Source organism: Aulonocara stuartgranti, assembly GCF_965226115.1.
Source record: "Aulonocara stuartgranti genome assembly, chromosome: 14".
Lineage (NCBI taxonomy): Eukaryota > Metazoa > Chordata > Actinopteri > Cichliformes > Cichlidae > Aulonocara > Aulonocara stuartgranti.
In genome coordinates, this window is record NC_138950.1 from 559,600 (window position 1) to 580,189 (window position 20,590).

Here is a 20,590-nt window from a genome sequence, read left to right on the forward strand (position 1 = left end):
AGACATATTTGGACCTGTTTTCTCCAAGGAACTGACACCAGTGACCTTAGTCTTCGGGGACACAATGTCTGCACCTCGTCCTGATGCCCAGGTCCAGATGTGGGAGGAGATCCCTCAGGACAGCTGCTGAGTTGCTGCAGGGAAATTTCAGCTCAGTGGACTCACTTTGATGTTGATCTTTGGGGTATCGTTGAACTCTGTGTGAGTCAAACGATGTGGCACCGTTTCCTCCCGATCACGTCACCCAGCTTCGTTTCTCCCAGTGAGATCTGATGTTTGGTTTCTTTACTTTCTCTGATGGGTTTATTTTATACAGGAGTGTTTTTAATGGCTTTATTTCACCTATACTGTTTCTTTTCTGTGACAAATGATGTCATTAAATATGATAATTAATAATCACAGAAATAATAGTATTAATTTGGCGCAGTATGGCTGAGGTTTAGCCTCATGGCTTTTGCAGATGGTTCACTACATTCCAGAACCTTCCGTCATCCTGCCACAACAATGGGTCAAATTCTTTGAAGCACAGAAGAATTTATAGAAGTAAATTAATAAAACATTTTTATGATTAAACATATCCTAGAATCCAACAGTGACAGCTTGACTGCCCTAAACCACCACCCGGACCCCGCCCAGCATGTGTGCGTGTCAGTGGCGGTCCTAGCCCGTTTGGCGCCCTGGCGAACACTCCCCCCACACACACACGCACGCAACATATTAAGGATTGTACGTTAACATTGTTGTCAGAACCACACTGAATTTCACCAGAGAAACACACACACACATATGAAGAGAGAGTGTATACAAACAGCTACCAAACACGTCACACAATGAGAACAGGACAAATCAACAACTGACAATGACTCATTAATATTAAAATCTGTAACATAATGTATTGTTTGGAGTTTAGTCTGTTACTGTTGCTGTTTTTACCATTTCTTCTTGCAGCAACTGTAACCCACATCATTTCCTTAGAGATTAATAAAGTATTCTGACTCTGATTGGTTCAGGATGAGCTGCCATTATCCAATCACACATCTGCTTACCTGCATCTTTTGCTCGTTTCTCCTCCTCTTCTTTTCTCTTTTTTCTAAACTGAGCACCTGATGGCTTTGAACGTTTCTTGTCCATCTTACATTGGTTTTAATTTTGCACTCCAGTATGAACACCCATCCCCCAACCTGAGGATCACCACAACATAACCTAACAGACCTACACCTTAGTTCACAGATTCACTTTGTCTAAGGTGCATTTCACACGACCCAGGATTCAAATCATGAATCCATGATGGGCTTGGATTTACAGCATTATAAATGAAATGTGCTCTATTTGGAAGCAGCTGGCCCCGCCCCTTTCGACGGGTTGTGTGTGAGACTTTAAATCATCAAACTGTAAATTTTAAATTGTTATTGATCCTTTACCCCGAGTCCTAAAGTGTAGATTTATTTTCTTACTCTTCTTATATTTGTTTGTTTCCTTGCACCTCTGTAACTGCAGCCTCGTCGTCTCGTCTGTCTCTATGCTGGACTGTCTGTAGCGGAGATGACAAAGTTTACTTTGACTTCAGCACCGCGCAGGCGCACCGAGGGCTCTCGCTCACTTCTCGTGTACAGAATTTCAAAAAAACATCGGTGCAAATTATAAGTCTGCATCATGATGTCTGGTGTTTTCGTGTTTGTTGTTTTGTTTTTATTTTTAAGTTGATTATTAGACGCTGCTCCAGCCAGCCAGAGAATCCCCCGCCGCCCCGCCCTCTCCTCCCTGTGCTGCAAGCAGCAGGCGCACCTTGCAAACGGAGGGCGCCCTTACTCCCAGCAAATGGGCGACAGAAAACCGATCGGTGCCTCTGACATTCCCAGTATTCGCTGGCTGATGTCGGGGCAGCAGGAGTACGAGCAACTTTTTTTTTTTTTTTGTCGATGCCTGTGATGCCGCCCCGGGCAACCGCCCGCGTCGCCCGTATCTAAGACCGCTACTGGTGCGTGTGGACCGAGGGGTTCGTCGTGCTGCTCCAACAGGAGTCCGGGAGGTGCGGCGTAGCAACAACGAGCGTGGAGACAAAGCTGGCTTTCAAAAAAAGATTTTTTATTAACAGGAAACTAAAACCGCCGTCCGCTCACCAGTAAAACACACAGTTCCACAGTGGGCCAGGAGCCGGCACCTGTGGGGTCATTACACTTCAACTCAATGAAAAACAGGCCTGCAGAGGGCGCTGTTGCACAGCTGCTCTATCAGCAGATCTTTTGTGGTTTCATACCATCAGTCATTTTCTTTTTGCTACGAGGTCACAACTTTAACAACCTGCAGGGCGGAGGTCATGTGACTCCAGTTTATCAAAATGAAGAGCGGGTGGAGCTCACTCAGGTTCCACATGATGACTCATCGCGGTCAAACAGGAAGGTTGCCGGGCGAGACATCTTTCTCCCAGCATGCTTTGATGATGACGGCATGAACCAAATATGTGGCGATCACATGATTAAAGACAGCGTCTGTCAGCAGAACGCCACCTGCCGTGACTGCGGGTAAACCCCACACGCTTCGGGCCACAAAGCTCTTCCCGCAGGTAGCGACCTCAGGGCTCGCAAAATTTTAAAATCCCCGGTAGCCCTTCGGGCAGGGACTCTTCAGTTTTTGGTAGCCCAAAATAAATTTAAGTAGCCCGAATAAAAAAAGAGCAATTTTTTGATTGATGCTTTGTTTCCTTTACAATATTATACATTAAAGTATAATATTGTAAAGGAAACAAAACATTAATCAAAAAATAGTTAAAACACAAATTACAACATTGTATAGAAATTACAATCATCAACTCAAATACTTGGTTCTAATTGAACAGAAATTTCTATGAACTTGTAAGAACTGTGTAGGACATGAATCTGTGTCAGATCCTGACTTTGAAATTTCCACTGAAGTCACGGTAAGAGGCGAGTGGAACCAAGATCGAGGCCGTTTGCTTTGTGAAGTTTGCACAGACGGCTACATTGTGCCAGTGGTCGTTCACTCTTTGCAACATAGTAGCTGTTCTAAACTGATTTTCAGGTTTATTTTTAGTTTGCAATTGGTGTTTGTTCTGGGAAAGATATTGCAGACTGAGCAATAATGCGTTTCTAATGGGGGCCTTTCTTAAAATGACTGGTCCCAGTAACAAAGGCGCTTGTCGACTCAGAAATCGAGGGAAAACCAACAACACACCCGGCAGAACATTATGTTATTTACACGGGTGCACATAAGTGGTCCGCATGTGCGCATTCGCTGTCAAAATAAAAGACGCGCAGCAGATAAGAAGTTGCAGCGCGCGTTTGCGTCCATATAAAGGCAGTGTTTTTGTCCTAGAGTGGGATTTTCACGGCACATTCCGCACCACATCTCTGTGCGTTCATCATTTGTTTGAAGCCAGCTCACCTCCTGCAACCACTTGTCCGAGAATACGCGCTTCTTTTGTGGTTCGAACTCCTTCTGACATTTCTTTGGAGGTGGAGGAACATCACAGTAATTGCTTAAAGGAGCTTCTTCGACATCTTTAAGAGTTCTAAACTTTAAGAGTCTGTCCTCCTCCAGAAAATCTTATGTACCCAAACACGCGTTGCAACTTCTTATCTTGTGCGTGTCTTTTATTTTGACAGCGAATGCGCACCTGCGGACCACTTATGTGCAGCCCTGGTTATTTAGCTCGTCATATCGCAGCCACAGAAATTCTTTTGTCCATGAAACCATAAAGCTGCACTTTCTTTTTGCCTTATAGTCTGATTTGTCATAACTTCTCCGTTTTGTGGTAAGCTTTTCTTTGGCTGTCACTTCTTCACCCTGACCTGTCTTATTTGGCTCAGCAGAACTAAAATATATATCTGTCTGTGAAGGTTCTCAGTCATCCAGGTCATCGTAGTCAAATATAAATCCTGCTGCTTTTACACACGGACTCACATAAGCTCAGCGATTCTCTGCGTGATCAACCTCTCACATGTTTAAGCTGCGGGAGATTTCACTTGTCATGTTTGCATAGTAAGCTAATGAGTGATAAGACGATGTCAGAGGAATTGGTGCACAAATTATCATCACTCACAGATCAGTGCTGTCGCTCTCTATACACAGTTCACGCGATTGCAAAGTGAAAGCAAAAAACAAGCGCAAATTCAAACGCGATTTCAATATGTCACATATTGGCAGTGGCTCACCGATGCCAATGACATAATTACCCAGCTACATTTCCGAAAGAATGCAAAAGCATTGACATATATTTTTCCTTCCTACGACAGCCCGACGGACAGGGCAGAGATAGACTTTGGTAGCCCGACTGGAAAAAAAGACTGGCAAAAAACAGATTTTGCGAGCCCTGGACCTCTACAGCTCCGGCGTCCCAGCGGCTGCTGCACGCTGCTGCATCTTCTGCCTGACGTGAGGCAGCACAGCGTCCCTGTAAAACACCTCCAGTTTGGACACTGTCTCCTCCCACAGCTCGGGGTCAAAGGTCACCAGGACCACAGCCGTTTCCTTCAGGGTGAAGACCACGAGGTCGGCCTCCCGCAGCCCCGTCACCGCCAGCTGACACTGGATCTGAGTGTAGTAGCTGTGGGAGGTCTTCAGGCGGTACACTGGAATCTGGAGGAGGAGGACACGAAATCAGAGAGGAAGAGGTGGAGGAATTGGAGGAGGAGGAAGAATCAGAGAGGAGGAGGAAGAGGAGGAAGAGGAAGAGGAGCAGACTGATGTGTGTTTGCTACCCCGCCGCGCTCCCGTGTGGCCTCCTCATGCAGCTGCAGACAGAAGGCGGGGTCCTCCCTGCAGGCGTCCTCCACCCGCCTGTGTCTGTGCTTGTAGGGACACTTCACCTCCAGACAGAGCAGCCATTGGCCGCTTCGTCTGTCCGTCACGATGCCATCAGGACTGGCAGCCAACCAGGGCCTCCGGGGGTCGACGAACAAGCCACAGTCCCGAACGCAGACCTGCTGGCCCAACGCCGAGGACTTCAGCCTCTGTGGGGTGATGTAATCAGTGACATCATCAGCAAATGTTCAATAAAGTTTAGTGTGTAGAAAACAGCAGTGAAGGACCTCCTCCTCGTCCCCAGTTTGTAACGTTCTTGTGATCATTGCGGTTTTCTCACATATTTTGTGCGTTTTCTGATATTTTTCACTGATTCTGGTTTTCTTATTATTTTATACACATCTTTCTTTCACGTCACTGGTTTAAAACTATTATTTTCTCTGTTCACTGTTGACCATTACCATAATAATTAGTAATTAGTCATTTATTTGTATTTTACCTGTCAGGCGTCGCACTTTTTAGTCTTTTCCTCGTGATACTGAGCTTCTTTGACTTGTTAAATTAAACTTTAACTCAGAGCGCTCATAATGCCCATATATCCTGCTGGCCGTGTTTGTGAGATGGCGGAGTGTTACAAAGACGCTGAAACACACCTGGTACCTGCGGATGACCTCAGCCTCCATGTGGACCCCCCAGCTCATGGCTCTGGTCTGGACTCTGGGCCCCTCACCTGTCGAGACAGTCAGGTAACCAGTTACTGGCTGACCTCTCGGGATCCTGCACGTGTTACAATAAAAACTCACACCAGCAGACGTCCTGGTGAAGCTGCTAAAAGATACATTTATATGGAGTCAGGGTACCAGGTGGTAGAAGGTGTGGCCTACCTGTGACAGCAGCCAGGTAGGAGGTGGGCGGAGTTTTGCTCTTGCCGTTAACAAAGCCGGAGCGAGCGATGCTGTGTGCCACCGAGGCCGTGATTCGGTTCTTCCTCCAAGCGAACCAGTCTGGGTTGTTTCTCTGTCCGCGGGTCAAGACTTCCACCTCCTCCACCACACACCGGTCCAGACGGACACCCACATCCAGGGGCACCTGCTCGGGTTTGGGAGGGGCTGCTGGGGAAGGTTTCTGGGGAGGATCTGGATCAGCAGCAACCGCCTCCTTCACAGGTTTCTGTGCCCGTTTCTGTCCTCCTTCAGGAGGAGGTCTCGCAGCCGAAGCAGCTTTTTGGGCGCCGCTGTTTCCTGGATCTGCCCGGGAGTCAGTCCCAGTCTGAAGGGGGCGCGCAGCACCGGGTCTGGTTTTACTGGAGGTTCTGGTTCCAGTGATGCCTTCTGGAGTCTGGATGGAGGGGTGGTATCTGACCTGAGGGAGGACTGGTTTCTGAGCCGTGCCAGTACCTGTGGAAGTCTGCTTGGTGTGGTGGTTCCGCATTGTTGTTGGGTCTTGATCCGAAAGGGGACCAGAAGAGAAACTGCAGGAAAGGAATGAAAAGCAGAAGAGTCTGAATCCAGGAAGCAATAAACGTGATCAGATGAAATAAAATCACGAAACGAAATGAATATCGAATCAAACGGGTAATAACAGATTTTTAACTTGACAGAGTCGACCGAGGCTTTTATTTTGAAGAGTCAGATGTTTCGCCACACATCCGGTTCAAACAGCCGAAACAAACCACGTGATCGCCCGACCCGTCCCCAAGCCCATACACTCCTGCCACCAGACTCCGTTCAGATTTGTGTAGAAACACGGAGCTCGGCGCTCCGGTGGACGCAGGCTCACCGGGAGGCGTTTGAGACTCACGGGGAGGAGCCGCTCTGGTTTTCGGCCCGGACCTCACGAAGGCAGCGTTCATCGTTTTTCAGGGAGATCCTTCCAAATAATCAGGCCAACTTTAACGTTTCCTCGTCTGTCTTTCAAGAAACAACTAAAAGCTCATATTTTTTAGTTTTTATGCGCTGTTATTTTGTTGTGAAGCACTCCGTGATCCTTGTCTTAATACAATTTTACTTACTTTTATAATGTGTTCTTAGGGTCCTCGTCTTATGGGAAATAGCTTGATCTCTTGAAACAGAAAAACAGGGAAACACAGAAACGGAAGGAGGCCCTAAAGTGAATGAATTTTGAATAGAGTCTGGTTGAAGCCGCTCCGGCTCCTCTGAGAGCACACGGCGAGGTTAGTTCGTGTTTCCAGACCTCGGCCTGTCTGTTCTACGCTCATTAAGCTGTAAACCAGCGGGCTGGCTCCTTATCTAACTGCCAGGTGAGTGAAAGTGTCAGAATGTACCTTACCTGTCTCTGCTGTCGGTCTGAGAGCAGAAACGAAACCGAGTCTATTTAAAGCTTCGCTGACTCATTATCCCGTGACACCAGACACGTCCCGGCATGTTTCAGCTCAGCCTGCTCCCAATAATCTGGGGGATCATCGATGAATCGTATCAATAACAACCGGAAGACTCGGGTTTGGAGTTTGTTAATACAGCCACAGTAGACGCTGAACACTCTTCATCATCACTATCACTGTGTACGAAGGACGAGCTGCCGTCAGCCCACCTGTGTGCAGGTGTTCCAGATCAACTGGCGTTTAGATCAACTGGCGTTGGTCGAACAGATGTGTGGCAGTCTTGCGTTTCAGGAGCTCCTACCGACAAACCAGCAAAAAAACGCCAAATGTGTCATCTGTGACACTTGTGAGGTTGTCTCAAACACACTCCGTCAGTCTTGATGCTGTTGAACAACAAAATGTTTAAAAATGTGGCGAGTTTACCTGGTGATATCCTCATGCGCGACGCGATCGCGAAAACAGCAAACAAGTAACACCACGCCGTTGTTGTTCACAGGACAGCAAGAGTAAACGATCGGGAGACCCTTGTCGTCGTTATCGTTCCACTCGCACGGTTTATTTCACCGAATTCAGCGTTTTTGCTCCACAACTAAAGCGAGCAGTTTACTTTGTGCACCAACATGGAGTCGAGTCAACCAGCGCCACCTCTGGCCAAGTGCCACAGCCTACAGCCAGATCAACTGGTGACACACATCTGCAGCACGTTTGAATTCGTGTCATGCACATTTGTACCTTTCAATTGTGTGTTTGTGTGTTTTATCCTGAAGGTCTCAGCTCTTCTTTTGATTGTATATCTTTCCCTGCTGGTTGATCCTTCAGGATAGCGATCGTGGAGCTTGAACTCCAGAAGCTCCCTCACAATTCTGGGATCCATTTCCCTCACCTACACCTGTCCACCTATCTACCTACTCCACTGTACCACAAACACACAGACTAACAGACACACCACACAAACCAACTAGCACACCTCACTCACTCACTTTCAGGAGTCCACTCTCTCACAAGCTCTTCCCAACCACACTGGCTATAGTTGCCTTCTAATCACTATCTAACTGCTGTAAATTCACTGACTGCTACCACCTCACGAAACCCACAGATGTTGGTTGTACTCACTGGGCTTATATAGACTGCATATGACTACCAATTCCTTCCAGCTGTGCTGCTTAATCACCTATATTGGCTACCAGTGTTCCTAGCAAACACCACACGGTTGCCTCATGTGACTCCAGTTGCACAATTGAAATATACAGAATCACAGTAGAGACATAGGCAGCCTATTCTGACAAGGTGTGTTGTGAGCACACTGATGACATATTTCTATGTGATCTATGTGTGGAATGCATATTGTTGTTGGGTAATAACATGAACAGAAGGAGTTGTGATGTCTACAACTTCATGTATATGATGGGATTTAAATGGATACACAATTGTGTTTCATGTGGTTGCATGGTTTATGGGACAGCAAAGACAACATTGACAATTACAAATGTGTTGTGCAGGTAACATATTCAAACGTGGTGATGGGACCAGCTGCAGATGTGTGTCATACGTATATCTGGCTGGATGATGGACAGAAGGAATTGACCCGTGTAGTCTTTGCTTACTGATTGTTTGTAGTGTTGACAATCCACATTGCTGGCATTGCATGTTTCAACATATTTGTGGGTAGATTTAGATGCACCACGTGTGAGTGCAGCCACTCAGCCTTTACTCAATGTGATCATAGCAGCAGGTGCAGATGTGTGTCACAAGTTAATCTAGTGGTAGGCTATGGTACTTGGCCACAGGTGGCAGCAGTGGACTGACCTGCATTGGGGACTGGTCCAGCTGCTATGTGGTAGTCAGTAGATGGGCTCCACATTGGGGATTATATGCAAGTTTTGGGGACTGTTTATTGCTGATCACTGTGTGACTGCTGTACATTCAGCGTAGCTGCCATCCCCTTACGGATCGTTATGGGATTGACCACACTTATACAGACTGTATATCACATCCAACTCTGAAATGTGCGTTTGCAGAGGGGAGACACAGGCAGACTATGCTGGCGACATGTGAGTTACAACACTGGTGAAATATTGGTGTGTCATATATTTGTTCACGACATTTTTCTTATGGGCAAAAGTATTGATATCAGGATGGTGATTCTTATGTGTATGTCATTTGGCATTTTGTACAAATGTAGGCTGATAATAAATACATGATATCATTTCATTCATTTCAAAGGTTTATTTGCATGATGCACAAACACACAATTGAAAGGTACAAATGTGCATGACACGAATTCAAACATGCTGCAGATGTGTGTCACCAGTTGATCTGGCTGTAGGCTGTGGCACTTGGCCAGAGGTGGCGCTGGTTGACTCGACTCCATGTTGGTGCACAGAGCAAACTGCTCGCTTTAGTTGTGGAGCAAAAACGCTGAATTCGGTAAAATAAACCGTGCGAGTGGAACGATAACGACGACAAGGGTCTCCCGATCGTTTACTCTTGCTGTCCTGTGAACAACAACGGCGTGGTGTTACTTGTTTGCTGTTTTCGCGATCGCGTCGCGCATGAGGATATCACCAGGTAAACTCGCCACATTTTTAAACATTTTGTTGTTCAACAGCATCAAGACTGACGGAGTGTGTTTGAGATAACCTCACAAGTGTCACAGGTGACACATTTGGCGTTTTTTTGCTGGTTTGTCGGTAGCAGCTCCTGAAACGCAAGACTGCCACACATCTGTTCGACCAACGCCAGTTGATCTAAACGCCAGTTGATCTGGAACACCGGTCGCAGTCTCACCTGGAGGCGTGGCTTCGAATCCACTTCTGACAAAACGCTTTGCTCTTGTTTGTTTACAATAGTGAAAAACAGTGATGCATAAAAATACCAACTATGCATTTTAATATGCTGATTCAATTCAACTTTATTTATACAGCGCCAAATCACAACAACAGTCGCCTCAAGAGAGATAAGATAAGACTTTATTGATCCCACAACGGGGAAATTTTTGCGTCACCTCAGCTCAGGTACAGATATATGAAGGAAATACAAAAATACAATTTAAGTACAATCAATGAAAAAAGTAAGATAATACACTATATACAATGGTAGCATACACAGTATGTGATTATGGATATAGTTGGAAATACGGAAGACATAAACTATATAGCTTGGAAGGTCATGGAAGGTCCATTATGCATGAAGTGGTTACCGTGGATGTTCACAGTGTCCAGTGACTTATGACATCGTGATTGAGGAGTTATAGTCTAACTGCTGTTAGACTTGCTTTACATTGTAAGGTAGACCCTACAACAATAGATACAGAGAAAAACTCAACAATCATTTGACCCCCATGAGCAGCACTTTGGTGACAGTGGGAAGGAAAAACTCCCTTTTAACAGGAAGAAAGTGCTCTAATAGGGTGATATGGTACTACAAGGTCATTAAGATAAGATGGGGCCTGATTATTTAAGACCTTGTATGTGAGCAGCAGGATTTTGAATTCTGGATTTAACAGGAAGCCAAAACAGGAGAAATCTGCTCTCTCTTTCTAGTCCCTGTCAGGACTCTTGCTGCAGCATTTTGGATCAGCTGAAGGCTTTTCAGGGAGTTTTTTGAACATCCTGATAATAATGAATTACAGTCGTCCAGCCTGGAAGTAATAATACTGGTACTGTCTCCAGTCTGGTCAGAGCCCGCTAACTGTCTTTGGTTCTGTGTGGTTGGCTGAACCGCTGCTCGCCTCACTGAAGAGAATTTGACAGGAAGTGGCGAGCTCCTGTTCTTTGAGTCCTTGTTCTGTTAGACCTCAGTTTGTGTTGAACCGCTGTGATGTGTCCTCCTGCAGCGGATCATGCGGGTCTCTCGGGTCTCTGCCGGCCTCTTCCTCACTGATCTGGACTCGGCTCTGAACACCAGTGTGTTGACCAGCAGAAATGTCACTCTCATCATCAACGCCAGTGGGCTCGAGGACATTTCCTACCCGCAACTGGATGGTCTGCAGGTGCTCCACATCCCCGTCCAGGACCAGCCTCATGCCCCCCTCAGAGAGTACTTCGACCTGGTAACTGAACGGATCAACCAGAACCAAACGGGGGCAACTCTGGTCCACTGCACCGCCGGCAGAAGCCGGTCCTCTGCGCTGATCATGGCCTACCTCATGAGGTAGCCACAGTGCTTTAGTCTCACTTTGACAGTCAGGTTCTGGTCTCTGATGTGGTTCTGGTCTCTGTGCTTCAGGTCTCAGGGTCTCAGCCTCCGTCGAGCTCACCAACTTGTTCTGGAGCAGCGACCATTTATTCGACCCAACGCTGGTTTCTGGAGGCAGCTGATAGACTTGGAGAGGACCCTGTTTGGTAGGAACACGGTGAGGATGGCGAGGACACCAGGCGGCGTCCTTCCTGAAGCTCTGGAGGACTCGGACGCTGCAGCGGTGCACTGCCTGAATGTCTGATGCTGGCTGGCTCTGCAGCGTTTTCGGTCTGAAGCGCTCTGAGGAACTGCTTCCACGTGCTCTTCCTGTTGTTGGGAGGAGCTTATAAACCTGTGCATATTTCTCCTGTTCTCTGGGCCTCAGAGTGCTGCTCTGCGATTGGTCGTGGTTTAAATGCCGCTGAAATCATCTGTTTTCTGCAGTGTGTGTGTTATGGTGCCAGACGGTTATTTACTTGTAATTTTATGGTACAAATGAAAAAGTCACATGACTGAGCAACTGGTTCAATCAAACCTTTATTTAAAAAAACCCCCAAAACAAAAAAAAAAAAGGCATCAGCAACAGTTCAGGTCAGACGCTGCACACAACCCTGCAATCAAGCTGAACTGAGCATGTGCAAGAAACGCGTGAAAACAACAAGTAAGAAAAAGTTTTATCAAGACAGCAGATTGACCACATTAGTCCGGGGGCGGGGCTGTAGGGGGCGGGGCTGTGTGTGTGGGGGGCTGAGGTCTCAGTACTGGAAGCTTCTCTTGGTCTGGATGTCATCGAGGATCTGCTGCAGCTCCTCGTCCTCGAAGCGACCCTCCAAGCTGAAAACACAGAAAACTTTATTGACACAGCAACCGAACAACCACACAGACACACACACAGGTGTCGTCATGGAAACACAGCATCGTCACAGATCACTGACGCCACCTGCTGCTCTGCCGCCTCCTGCTGCCGGTTCTGCTCTGAAGTATCTGCAGAACTGAACCAGGACCAGCTCTGGACAGGAAACTGAATCTCTCTGCAGCTGTGTACCTGACTCCGTGGTATAATTCTCAAACACGTAGCCTAAAGCAGACGACTCGTAATCTGGAGAGTCACAGATTTAGAGGATCATCATTTAGCCTGGAGAAATAGTTTGCTGCTTTATAAGAAAGCCCTCCACAAAGCCAGAACATCTTACTATTCATCACTGATTGAAGTAAATAAGAACAACCCCAGGTTTCTCTTCAGCTCTGTAGCCAGGCTGACAAACAGTCAGAGCTCTGTCGAGCCAACCATCCCTTTAACCTTAACTAGTAATGACTTCATGAACTTCTTCACAAATAAAATTTTTATCATTAGAGAAAAAATTACCAGTAATCATCCCACAGATGTAATATTATCTACAGCTACTCTTAGTACCATTGATGTTAAGTTAGACTCTTTTTCTCCAATTGATCTTTCTGAGTTAACTTCAATAATTACTTCCTCCAAACCATCAACGTGTCTTTTAGACCCCATTCCTACAAAACTGCTCAAAGAAGTCCTGCCATTAATTAATGCTTCGATCTTAAATATGATCAACCTATCTCTAATAATCGGCTATGTACCACAGGCCTTCAAGCTGGCTGTAGTCGGTCTTGTGTCAGTGAAGTAAAAGACGGATTTAATGCGACAGGACCATTCAAACAGCAGTCGCTTTCTAAAACACCGGATACAGTGGATGCTAAAGTATTCGGCCCCCTTGAACTTTCCCACATTTTGTCACATTACAGCCACAAACATGAATCAGTTTTATTGGACTTCCAGGTGAAAGACCAACACAAAGTGGTGCACACGTGAGAAGTGGAACGAAAATCATTCATGACTCCAAACATTTTTTTACTAATAAACAACTGCAAAGTGGGGTGTGCGTAATTATTCAGCCCCCTTTGGTCTGAGTGCAGTCAGTTGCACATAGACGTTGCCTGATGAGTGCTAATGACTAAATAGATGCACCTGTGTGTAATCTAATGTCAGTACAGATACAGCTGCTCTGTGACGGCCTCAGAGGTTGTCTAAGAGAATATTGGGAGCAACAACACCATGAAGTCCAAAGAACACACCAGACAGGTCAGGCATAAAGTTACTGAGACATTTAAAGCAGGCTTAGGCTACACAAAGGTTTCCCAAGCCTTGAACATCCCACGGAGCACTGTTCAAGCCATCATTCAGAAATGGAAGGAGTATGGCACAACTGTAAACCTACCAACACAAGGCCGTCCACCTAAACTCACAGCAGAACAAGGAGAGCGCTGATCAGAAATGCAGCCAAGAGGCCCATGGTGACTCTGGACGAGCTGCAGAGGTCTACAGCTCAGGTGGGGAATCTGTCCACAGGACAACTATTAGTCGTGCACTGCACAAAGTTGGCCTTTATGGAAGAGTGGCAAGAAGAAAGCCATTGTTAACAGAAAACCATAAGAAGTCCCGTTTGCAGTTTGCCACAAGCCATGTGGGGGACACAGCAAACGTGGAAGAAGCTGCTCTGCTCAGATGAGACCAAAATGCAAAACGCTGTGTGTGAAAACTAACACTGCTCATCACTCTGAACACACCATCCCCACTGTCAGATATGGTGGTGGCAGCATCATGCTCTGGGGGGGCTTCTCTTCAGCAGGGACAGGGAAGCTGGTCAGAGTTGATGGGAAGATGGATGGAGCCAAATACAGGGCAGTCTTGGAAGAAAACCTCTCGGAGTTTGCAAAAGACTTGAGACTGGGGCGGAGGTTCACCTTCCAGCAGGACAACGACCCTAAACATGAAGCCAGGGCAACAACGGGATGGTTCAAAACCAAACATATCCATGTGTTAGACTGGCCCAGTCAAAGTCCAGATCTGAATCCAATCCAGAATCTGTGGCAAGATCTGAAACTGCTGTTCACAAACGCTGCCCATCTGATCTGACTGAGCTGGAGCTGTTTCAAAGAAGAATGGGCAAAGATTTCAGTCTGTAGATGTGCAAAGCTGGTAGAGACAGACCCTGAAAGACTGGCAGCTGGAACTGCAGCAAAAGCTGGTTCTACAAAGTATCGACTCAGGGGGCTGAATAATTACGCACACCCCACTTTGCAGTTGTTTATTAGTAAAAAAATGTTTGGAGTCATGTATGATTTTCGTTCCACTTCTCACGTGTGCACCACTTTGTGTTGGTCTTTCACCTGGAAGTCCAATAAAACTGATTCATGTTTGTGGCTGTAATGTGACAAAATGTGGGAAAGTTCAAGGGGGCCGAATACTTTAGCATCCACTGTAGGTAAGTATCGGATTCAGTACCACATTCAAAAGTGACCCAGATTGGATTTGAAAATATTGGATTTGCTGTTCACACTGTCATTACCATGATCGGATACGGGTCGCAAAGGGTGAAAAAAAGTCAGATTTGATGTGCTTTCGCCTGCAGTGTGAACGTAGCTTTGTTATTCTGCAATAGACCTAGGATTCCCATGATGCACTGGGTTTTTCCTTTCCAGTCACCTTCCTCACTATGTGCTAACAGACCTCTCTGCATTGAATCATATCTGTTATTAACCTCTGTCTCTCTTCCACAGCATGTCTTTATCCTGTCTTCCTTCTCTCACCCCAACCAATCACAGCAGATGGCCCCACCCCTATAAAGCTCCTTGAGGTGACTGTTGTTGTGATTTGGCGCTATATAAATAAAATTGAAATGAACTTTCAAAATAAAGCTGCAGGGCTGGTCAGGACTGTTTTTATGAAGTGTTTTACGTGGCCCGTGTGAGTGCAGCGTCACACGCAGTGCTCTGTTGTCCAGATTCTGTACAATAAAGTTCAGATTTGTCTCATGAAGCTGTTCCACTGTGCCAAAAATCATTATTTCAGTCATAAACTGATATAAAAAACTGGAGAGGTGGTCACAGGTTCATCCTGTGGGCTCAGACTAAAGCCAACTGTCTCACCCAGCTGACTCGCACAGCCAATCAGGATGAGCCTGTGCCTCCACCTCCACCTGCTTTTCAGTGATCTTTTATTTTTCATCTGAATCGTTAAGATTATTAAATCAGAAGTGTGAACAGGTAACACTTCCCGCCTGTGGAGGAAACACGACCCGTGTATTTAATGGTGGAACGGCAGGAAACGCATCACTCTCCGTGCCCTCGCCTAACTGGTTGTTGTTCCATGGGCTTAATCAGAACGGTCCCATTTGTCACTACCCGATCCGTACTGGAAACCCGATCGGTACCACGCATGTGTGAAAGGCGTCTACTTCATTTCACGATAGTTACAGGTCAGAGTATCTGTTGAGATGTTAACAATAAGTATCTCTTAAAACTTTTGCAATAATGAAACATTCAATACAATGTAGACAAAAACGAAAAATAAAAAGATAGTTACGGATCAGGACTCCCCGATGCTTACCGCGCATGTGCAGATGTTTTCTTCTTCTTCTGTTCGTTTAATGGCAGTTTACTGCCAGTGTACGAGGACACTGCCACCTGCTGACCGAGCGAATGAACCCTATTGTAAACTGAATTAGCGTCGTTACAAACGTGTGTTAAATTTGATTTAGTGATAATCGAGTGTGTTTATGCTCGTCTGTGAGGAGAGGATTGTTGGAAAAGTGATGATAATGTCCGCTGTCACTGTCAATTGTCAGTAAACACTTCATCTGGCTGATGAATCTTCACGTGACACATTACAAAGTCTGTATTATTAACTCTGTAATTAGGCGCCATTCTTCTTATTTTACGGCGCTGTTGTTCAATCGGGGGACGCTCTCTGTTGAGGAGAAAAGCATGAAGTTGTTTGTATACGGAGGTGTCCATTGTTTAAATGTCCGAAAAAGAGGCAGAGCTGTCGAGAAATGCTAGGAGCTAACTGGGCGCTAACCGTATCATATTAACTGTCACAGTGTTGGCAAAGAGAGAAAGTGACGTAAGATTTGTGCATGCGGGGTACCGATCGGGTTTCCGGTACGGATCAGGTAGCGACACCATCCATGTGATGGTCATGTGACCACGCCCCTCAGCTACAGAGTAAATGGTCTGTGTGCAACGACTTCCTACAGACACACGCAAGGAATTCTTACCAACCCCACTCATGCTGTGATCACCCACCCACAGGTAGGGATGGGTATTGATAAGATTTTCACGATTCCGATTCCATTTTCGATTCGATTCTTTATCGATTCTCTTATCGATTCTTTTTAAAAAGGAGAACACTAAGGTCGATTAGCTTAGAACTTTGTTTTATATCTTCTCTTTGAACAAGATAGAAATGTAGGAGTAACATGGCCTTACAAACCCAACAGTGAGATCTTAAGAGATCCAGCCTACGGCTCTTCAATGGGGTGTCACAGGGTCCCCGGGGAAAAAAATTGTAAATGTAAAATAATAAAATAAATATTCTTCTGTAGCAATAACAAAGTATAACATAAATTATTCTGTAGCAATTACACAAGAATATCCAGTAATGTCCCTGCCTACAATTAAACACATTCACTTACCGAAAATCATCTGCTGTGGCAAATGGGTGCAAGCCTTTGACCACAAACTGAGTCTCTGCTCGGTGACATTCGTCTATCCTGGCCTGAAAGGAGATGCTACCGGTAGACTGCAGCGAGAACTGCCAGCATCTGAGCCAGACTCTGTCTCATCATGGTCACCTAAACGCACAGTAATGGCAGATAAGGCAGATCGCGCTAACATAATATGCACTGTTAGTTGATTATTTACGTGCCGCATTAACGGGAGAGGACGTGCAAACGTTACCGCTGCTGCTGGGTTGAGATTCACGAGTCCGGAGTGGAATTAAAAACACGACGTTCATTTAAGGTCATCGCGTGTTTTGTGAGCAAATGCTTTTGCATATTCGTAGTGTTTCCTCCCTTAAACATCTACTTTGCAAGTATTGCAAGTTGCCCTGTTGTCATCCGTTCTTGTAAAGTATAACCAAACTTTTGAGCGTTTGAGCCGTTTAGGCGCCGTGTTTCCTGCCAGGTAAATGACGCTCCGCAACGTGGTGACGTCATTCAGGGCGACTGGAATCGATAAGGGAATCGTTTGCAAAAATGGCAAACAATTCCAAGGAATTGAAACAGTGGGAACCGGTTCTCAACAAGAACCGGTTTTCGATACCCATCCCTACCCACAGGTGTGGTTTCTGGATTCCAAATGTTGTGGCCATTTTTGTTGAATGTTTATAAAATGCAGTTTGTATTCATTTTAGTTCTTTAAAGTTGTAAGAATATGCTGACCTAGTTTTGTTAAGTAAATTTGTAATTAATTTTTGGAAAAGTTCTTTGGAAAGTGATTGGTTTATTAGCTTATGGAGCCTCCCATTAATCAGGGGATTAAGAGCACCTGGAGGGGTGTGGTAAATGTTTTTGGTTTTTTGTTTGCCAAATGTCTGATGGGAAGACAGGACGGTTAGAAAATGATTTTTTGACCACTTTTGAAGTTGTTAAAGCAAATTAAGTTAACTTTCGTTTAAGTTGTAAGAAGTTATTTGGTTGATTTTTGTTTATAATTTTGCACGAAATAAACGCCATATGATTTTTAAACAATGGAGTCAGAAGTGCGTTCCAAAAGCAAACCTCCCGTTGCCACCCACGGCCTTTTCGGTGTTTGGAACATAAAAGGCCGTGACACCAAATGTTTCCACCTGCCGCATCCAACCGGTCACAGCAGATGGCCCCGCCCCTCCCTGAGCCTGGTTCTGCCAGAGGTTTCTTCCTGTTAAAAGGGAGTTTTTCCTTCCCACTGTCGCCAAAGTGCTGCTCATAGGGGGTCAAATGATTGTTGAGTTTTTCGCTGTATGTATTATTGTAGGGTCGACCTTACAATATAAAGTGTCTTCAGGGAACTGTTGCTGTGATTTGGTGCTGTATAAATACAACTGAACTGAATTGAACCTGCCTATGTGTTTAACTCAGCTAGTTATGAACTGTGGAGCAGCTCCTGTACCTCAACACTGCAGCTGTCAGAGGCTTTTATTGTGAAGTTCCTGCTGTGACGTGGATCTGACTTACCTGGGGATCAGGGCTTTGGCCTCCTCTGCGGCTTCTGGACACAGGTTGGCCAAACTGGCGAGCTCGAACTTGTGGAGCTTCTTCTGCAGCAGGAGGCTGAAGACAGAAAGATGACAGGGGTCAGAACCGGATCGCCTCAGACCTGGGTAGGAGCCGGGGCGGGGGCGTACCTGCGCACGGCCGTGATGGTCTCGCGGTTCTTGAAGCGGCTGAAACGGGCCGTGTAGTTGAGGGTCTTCATGAAGACCTCGGACAACTCCTGCTCGTCCTCGGCGCTCTCGTTCTGCTGCTTTCTGTGCTCCAGCAACATGTGGACCTCCGAGTTCAGCAGCGTCTCCGCGTTCTCGAACTCTGAGGGGGAGGAGGAGGGGTTAACATCTGTCAATCACTCAGCTCAGAGAGGCTTTGAACCTTCAGCCGAACCCACAGACAGCAGCTCGGTCTGTGTACCCGCGTGCACCCACGGACCGCCCGCGCGTGTCTGTAGTTGTTCGAGAGTGCGTGCGCGCGCTGCAGGTACTCACCTTTTGGAAAGAGCAGCTGAGAAGCGTCCTCTTCAATATCACCAACATGCGGAGGAGCCGCGCCGCCTCCAGCCGCCATGTCGAGGAGCGTGAAGCCGCCCGGAGGGTGAGACACAGCTGCCCGGTCAAGCCTGGCAGCTCTGCAACAAAGCGCAGGTCGGGGGTGAAATCCCGGAGAGAACGGTCGGGGGGTAGAAAGCAGCGCCGCCGCTCCGGACCGCAAGAAAACAGCGAGAACTACTTCCGGGGCGCCCACAGTCACTTCCGCTCTTTGTGACGACATTAAAGAACATTATGAAAAACAGAAGGAGGGTGCAGTTTGTGCCAAAGAGATGACAATATAAAAAAAAATTACATAAAATTAGAGAATCAGGTCGACAGTTCATTTTCCTGTCTGGCAGGGATTCTTTCAAAGTAACAGTCTCTGCTAGCAGCGCCCTCCTGCGGACGGGAGCGGCAGCTTCGCACTGAGTGTCAGAGAATAGTTTTAAGCAGTTTAAAAAAAGATTATTTTGTTACATGAGTGCCGGAAGCCGCTGAACCCCGACAAAAAGAAACAGAACAGAATCTGTCTCAGCGGTCGTAAAAGGGAGACTGCGTTGGCCGGGAATCGAACCCGGGTCAACTGCTTGGAAGGCAGCTATGCTAACCACTATACCACCAACGCCTGAAGGAAGTGGCGCTGTACCACAATAAAACACACGCAGCATCAGTATGACTCAATATGGCGTAACGTGACGGCTGTGACCTCACAGCAGGGAGGTCCTGGGTATCACAGAAACTCAGGAGAGGCTTCTCCAAGCACACCGGCCACAAAGTCAACAACCTAGTGTAGCTGTGCAGTACAGCGACGAGAGCTCAGACCTGGAGAAACCAAACAGCCACTTCATAATATCAGCTATCAATTTTATTTCTACAGCACAAAGTGCTTCACAAGTAGTTCATGAACAAGAGAAAATAGAAAAATAACACATGATATAAGGCAAACGCAACATATTTAACATAAAAACAAAACAAACACAAAACAAGCCTGATGGTGCTCAAACTGAACTTTGAGTTTCATCAAGCCAGTGTAAAAAACGTGAGTTTCAAGACGAGATTTGAAACACTGTATGGACTCTGAAGTACGAATATCAAGTGACAAGTGATTCCCAGTGTTGGGAAGGGTACATTTAAATGTATTCCATTACAGATTACAGAATACATGCCCCAAAATGTATTTTGTAATGTATTTGTAACTGAATACTTTGGATTACTTAATCTATTATCATGCTTTTTATAACTACATGAATGTCCTATTGCTGTGTGATTCATTACTGTTACTGAAGGTTACTCTCCACACCAACACCAACTAGATGTTTAAATCTTAATATAAATGAGTAACAGTAGGTGGACATTAGGTAAGGCTGCACTTTTTGCAGCGATCTCGTATAGAAAACTATTTCTGTATCAGTAATATGTTTTCTTTCTGTCTGTTAATAATCATGTGGAACTGCACATGATTATTTGCAGCTAGCAGGTTGTTAATGCTATCCATTAAAAACAGCATGTTAATACGTGGAGATCCTGAAAGCTGCTCCAAAAATGATCAGATTTTATTTGAAATATTTGTTCAGTTCTCCTCCAAACCCCAGCAGCTGTCTGTTGTAGGCTTTGATTGTTTACTAAAATAATAATAAAAGTGTTCTAACATCTCACTGATTTTATGTGTACTGTGTTTATTAAAAGAGATGAAGCTTGTGCTTCTGTCATGTAGTGATTAT

The 20,590-nt window shown here is 45.9% G+C and overlaps 3 protein-coding genes across 6 annotated transcripts in view; 1 reads left to right on the plus strand and 2 right to left on the minus strand.

Moving 5' to 3' along the window:
- Positions 1–2,064: 2,064 nt before the first annotated feature.
- LOC309687414 (uncharacterized protein) lies at positions 2,065–7,317 on the minus strand. Of its 3 annotated transcripts, none has more exons than XM_082502398.1 (5): positions 7,051–7,317; positions 5,646–6,232; positions 5,415–5,491; positions 4,719–4,970; positions 2,065–4,596 (listed from the first exon to the last, which is right to left on the minus strand). In XM_082502398.1, exons 2-5 carry the CDS (start codon positions 6,190–6,192, stop codon positions 4,339–4,341), a joined length of 1,134 nt encoding a protein of 377 aa, XP_082358524.1. In that variant the 5' UTR covers positions 6,193–6,232; positions 7,051–7,317; the 3' UTR covers positions 2,065–4,338. The 3 variants fall into 3 exon arrangements, with proteins under 3 accessions (XP_082358524.1, XP_082358525.1, XP_082358526.1); XM_082502399.1 differs by having other exon boundaries at positions 7,046–7,317; XM_082502400.1 differs by lacking the exon at positions 7,051–7,317 and adding an exon at positions 6,773–6,867.
- The window catches only part of LOC309687428 (dual specificity protein phosphatase 14), a 179,456-nt gene continuing 165,771 nt past the window's right edge, over positions 6,906–20,590 (plus strand). Inside the window, exons 1-3 of one of the 2 annotated variants that reach the window (XR_014270736.1) lie at positions 6,906–7,021; positions 10,938–11,254; positions 11,330–11,724. Coding sequence is in view for 1 of the 2 variants with exons in the window: in XM_082502424.1 (XP_082358550.1) it covers positions 10,944–11,254; positions 11,330–11,543 (525 nt within the window). In the remaining variant the exon portion in view is untranslated. Of the gene's footprint in view, positions 7,022–10,937; positions 11,255–11,329; positions 11,732–20,590 lie in introns of those variants that run through there. The other variant, XM_082502424.1, reaches the window with a different exon arrangement.
- polr2d (RNA polymerase II subunit D) lies at positions 11,803–19,093 on the minus strand. Its single transcript, XM_082502421.1, has 4 exons — positions 18,828–19,093; positions 18,474–18,654; positions 18,304–18,399; positions 11,803–12,115 (listed from the first exon to the last, which is right to left on the minus strand). The coding sequence occupies exons 1-4, from the start codon at positions 18,904–18,906 to the stop codon at positions 12,037–12,039; spliced, it is 435 nt and encodes a 144-aa protein (XP_082358547.1). The 5' UTR covers positions 18,907–19,093; the 3' UTR covers positions 11,803–12,036.

Excerpts from the sequence above, each read along its gene's own strand:
- LOC309687414 (XM_082502398.1), bottom strand. The coding sequence starts at position 6,192 with ATGCGGAACCACCACACCAAGCAGACTTCCACAGGTACTGGCACGGCT. Across the intron at positions 5,492-5,645 it reads CTACCTGGCTGCTGTCACAG|GTGAGGGGCCCAGAGTCCAG; the intron begins GTAGGCCACACC and ends CTGTCTCGACAG. Across the intron at positions 4,597-4,718 it reads CCACACGGGAGCGCGGCGGG|ATTCCAGTGTACCGCCTGAA; the intron begins GTAGCAAACACA and ends CTCCTCCTCCAG.
- polr2d (XM_082502421.1), bottom strand. The coding sequence starts at position 18,906 with ATGGCGGCTGGAGGCGGCGCGGCTCCTCCGCATGTTGGTGATATTGAA. Across the intron at positions 18,655-18,827 it reads TCAGCTGCTCTTTCCAAAAG|AGTTCGAGAACGCGGAGACG; the intron begins GTGAGTACCTGC and ends CCTCCCCCTCAG. Across the intron at positions 18,400-18,473 it reads ACCATCACGGCCGTGCGCAG|CCTCCTGCTGCAGAAGAAGC; the intron begins GTACGCCCCCGC and ends TTCTGTCTTCAG.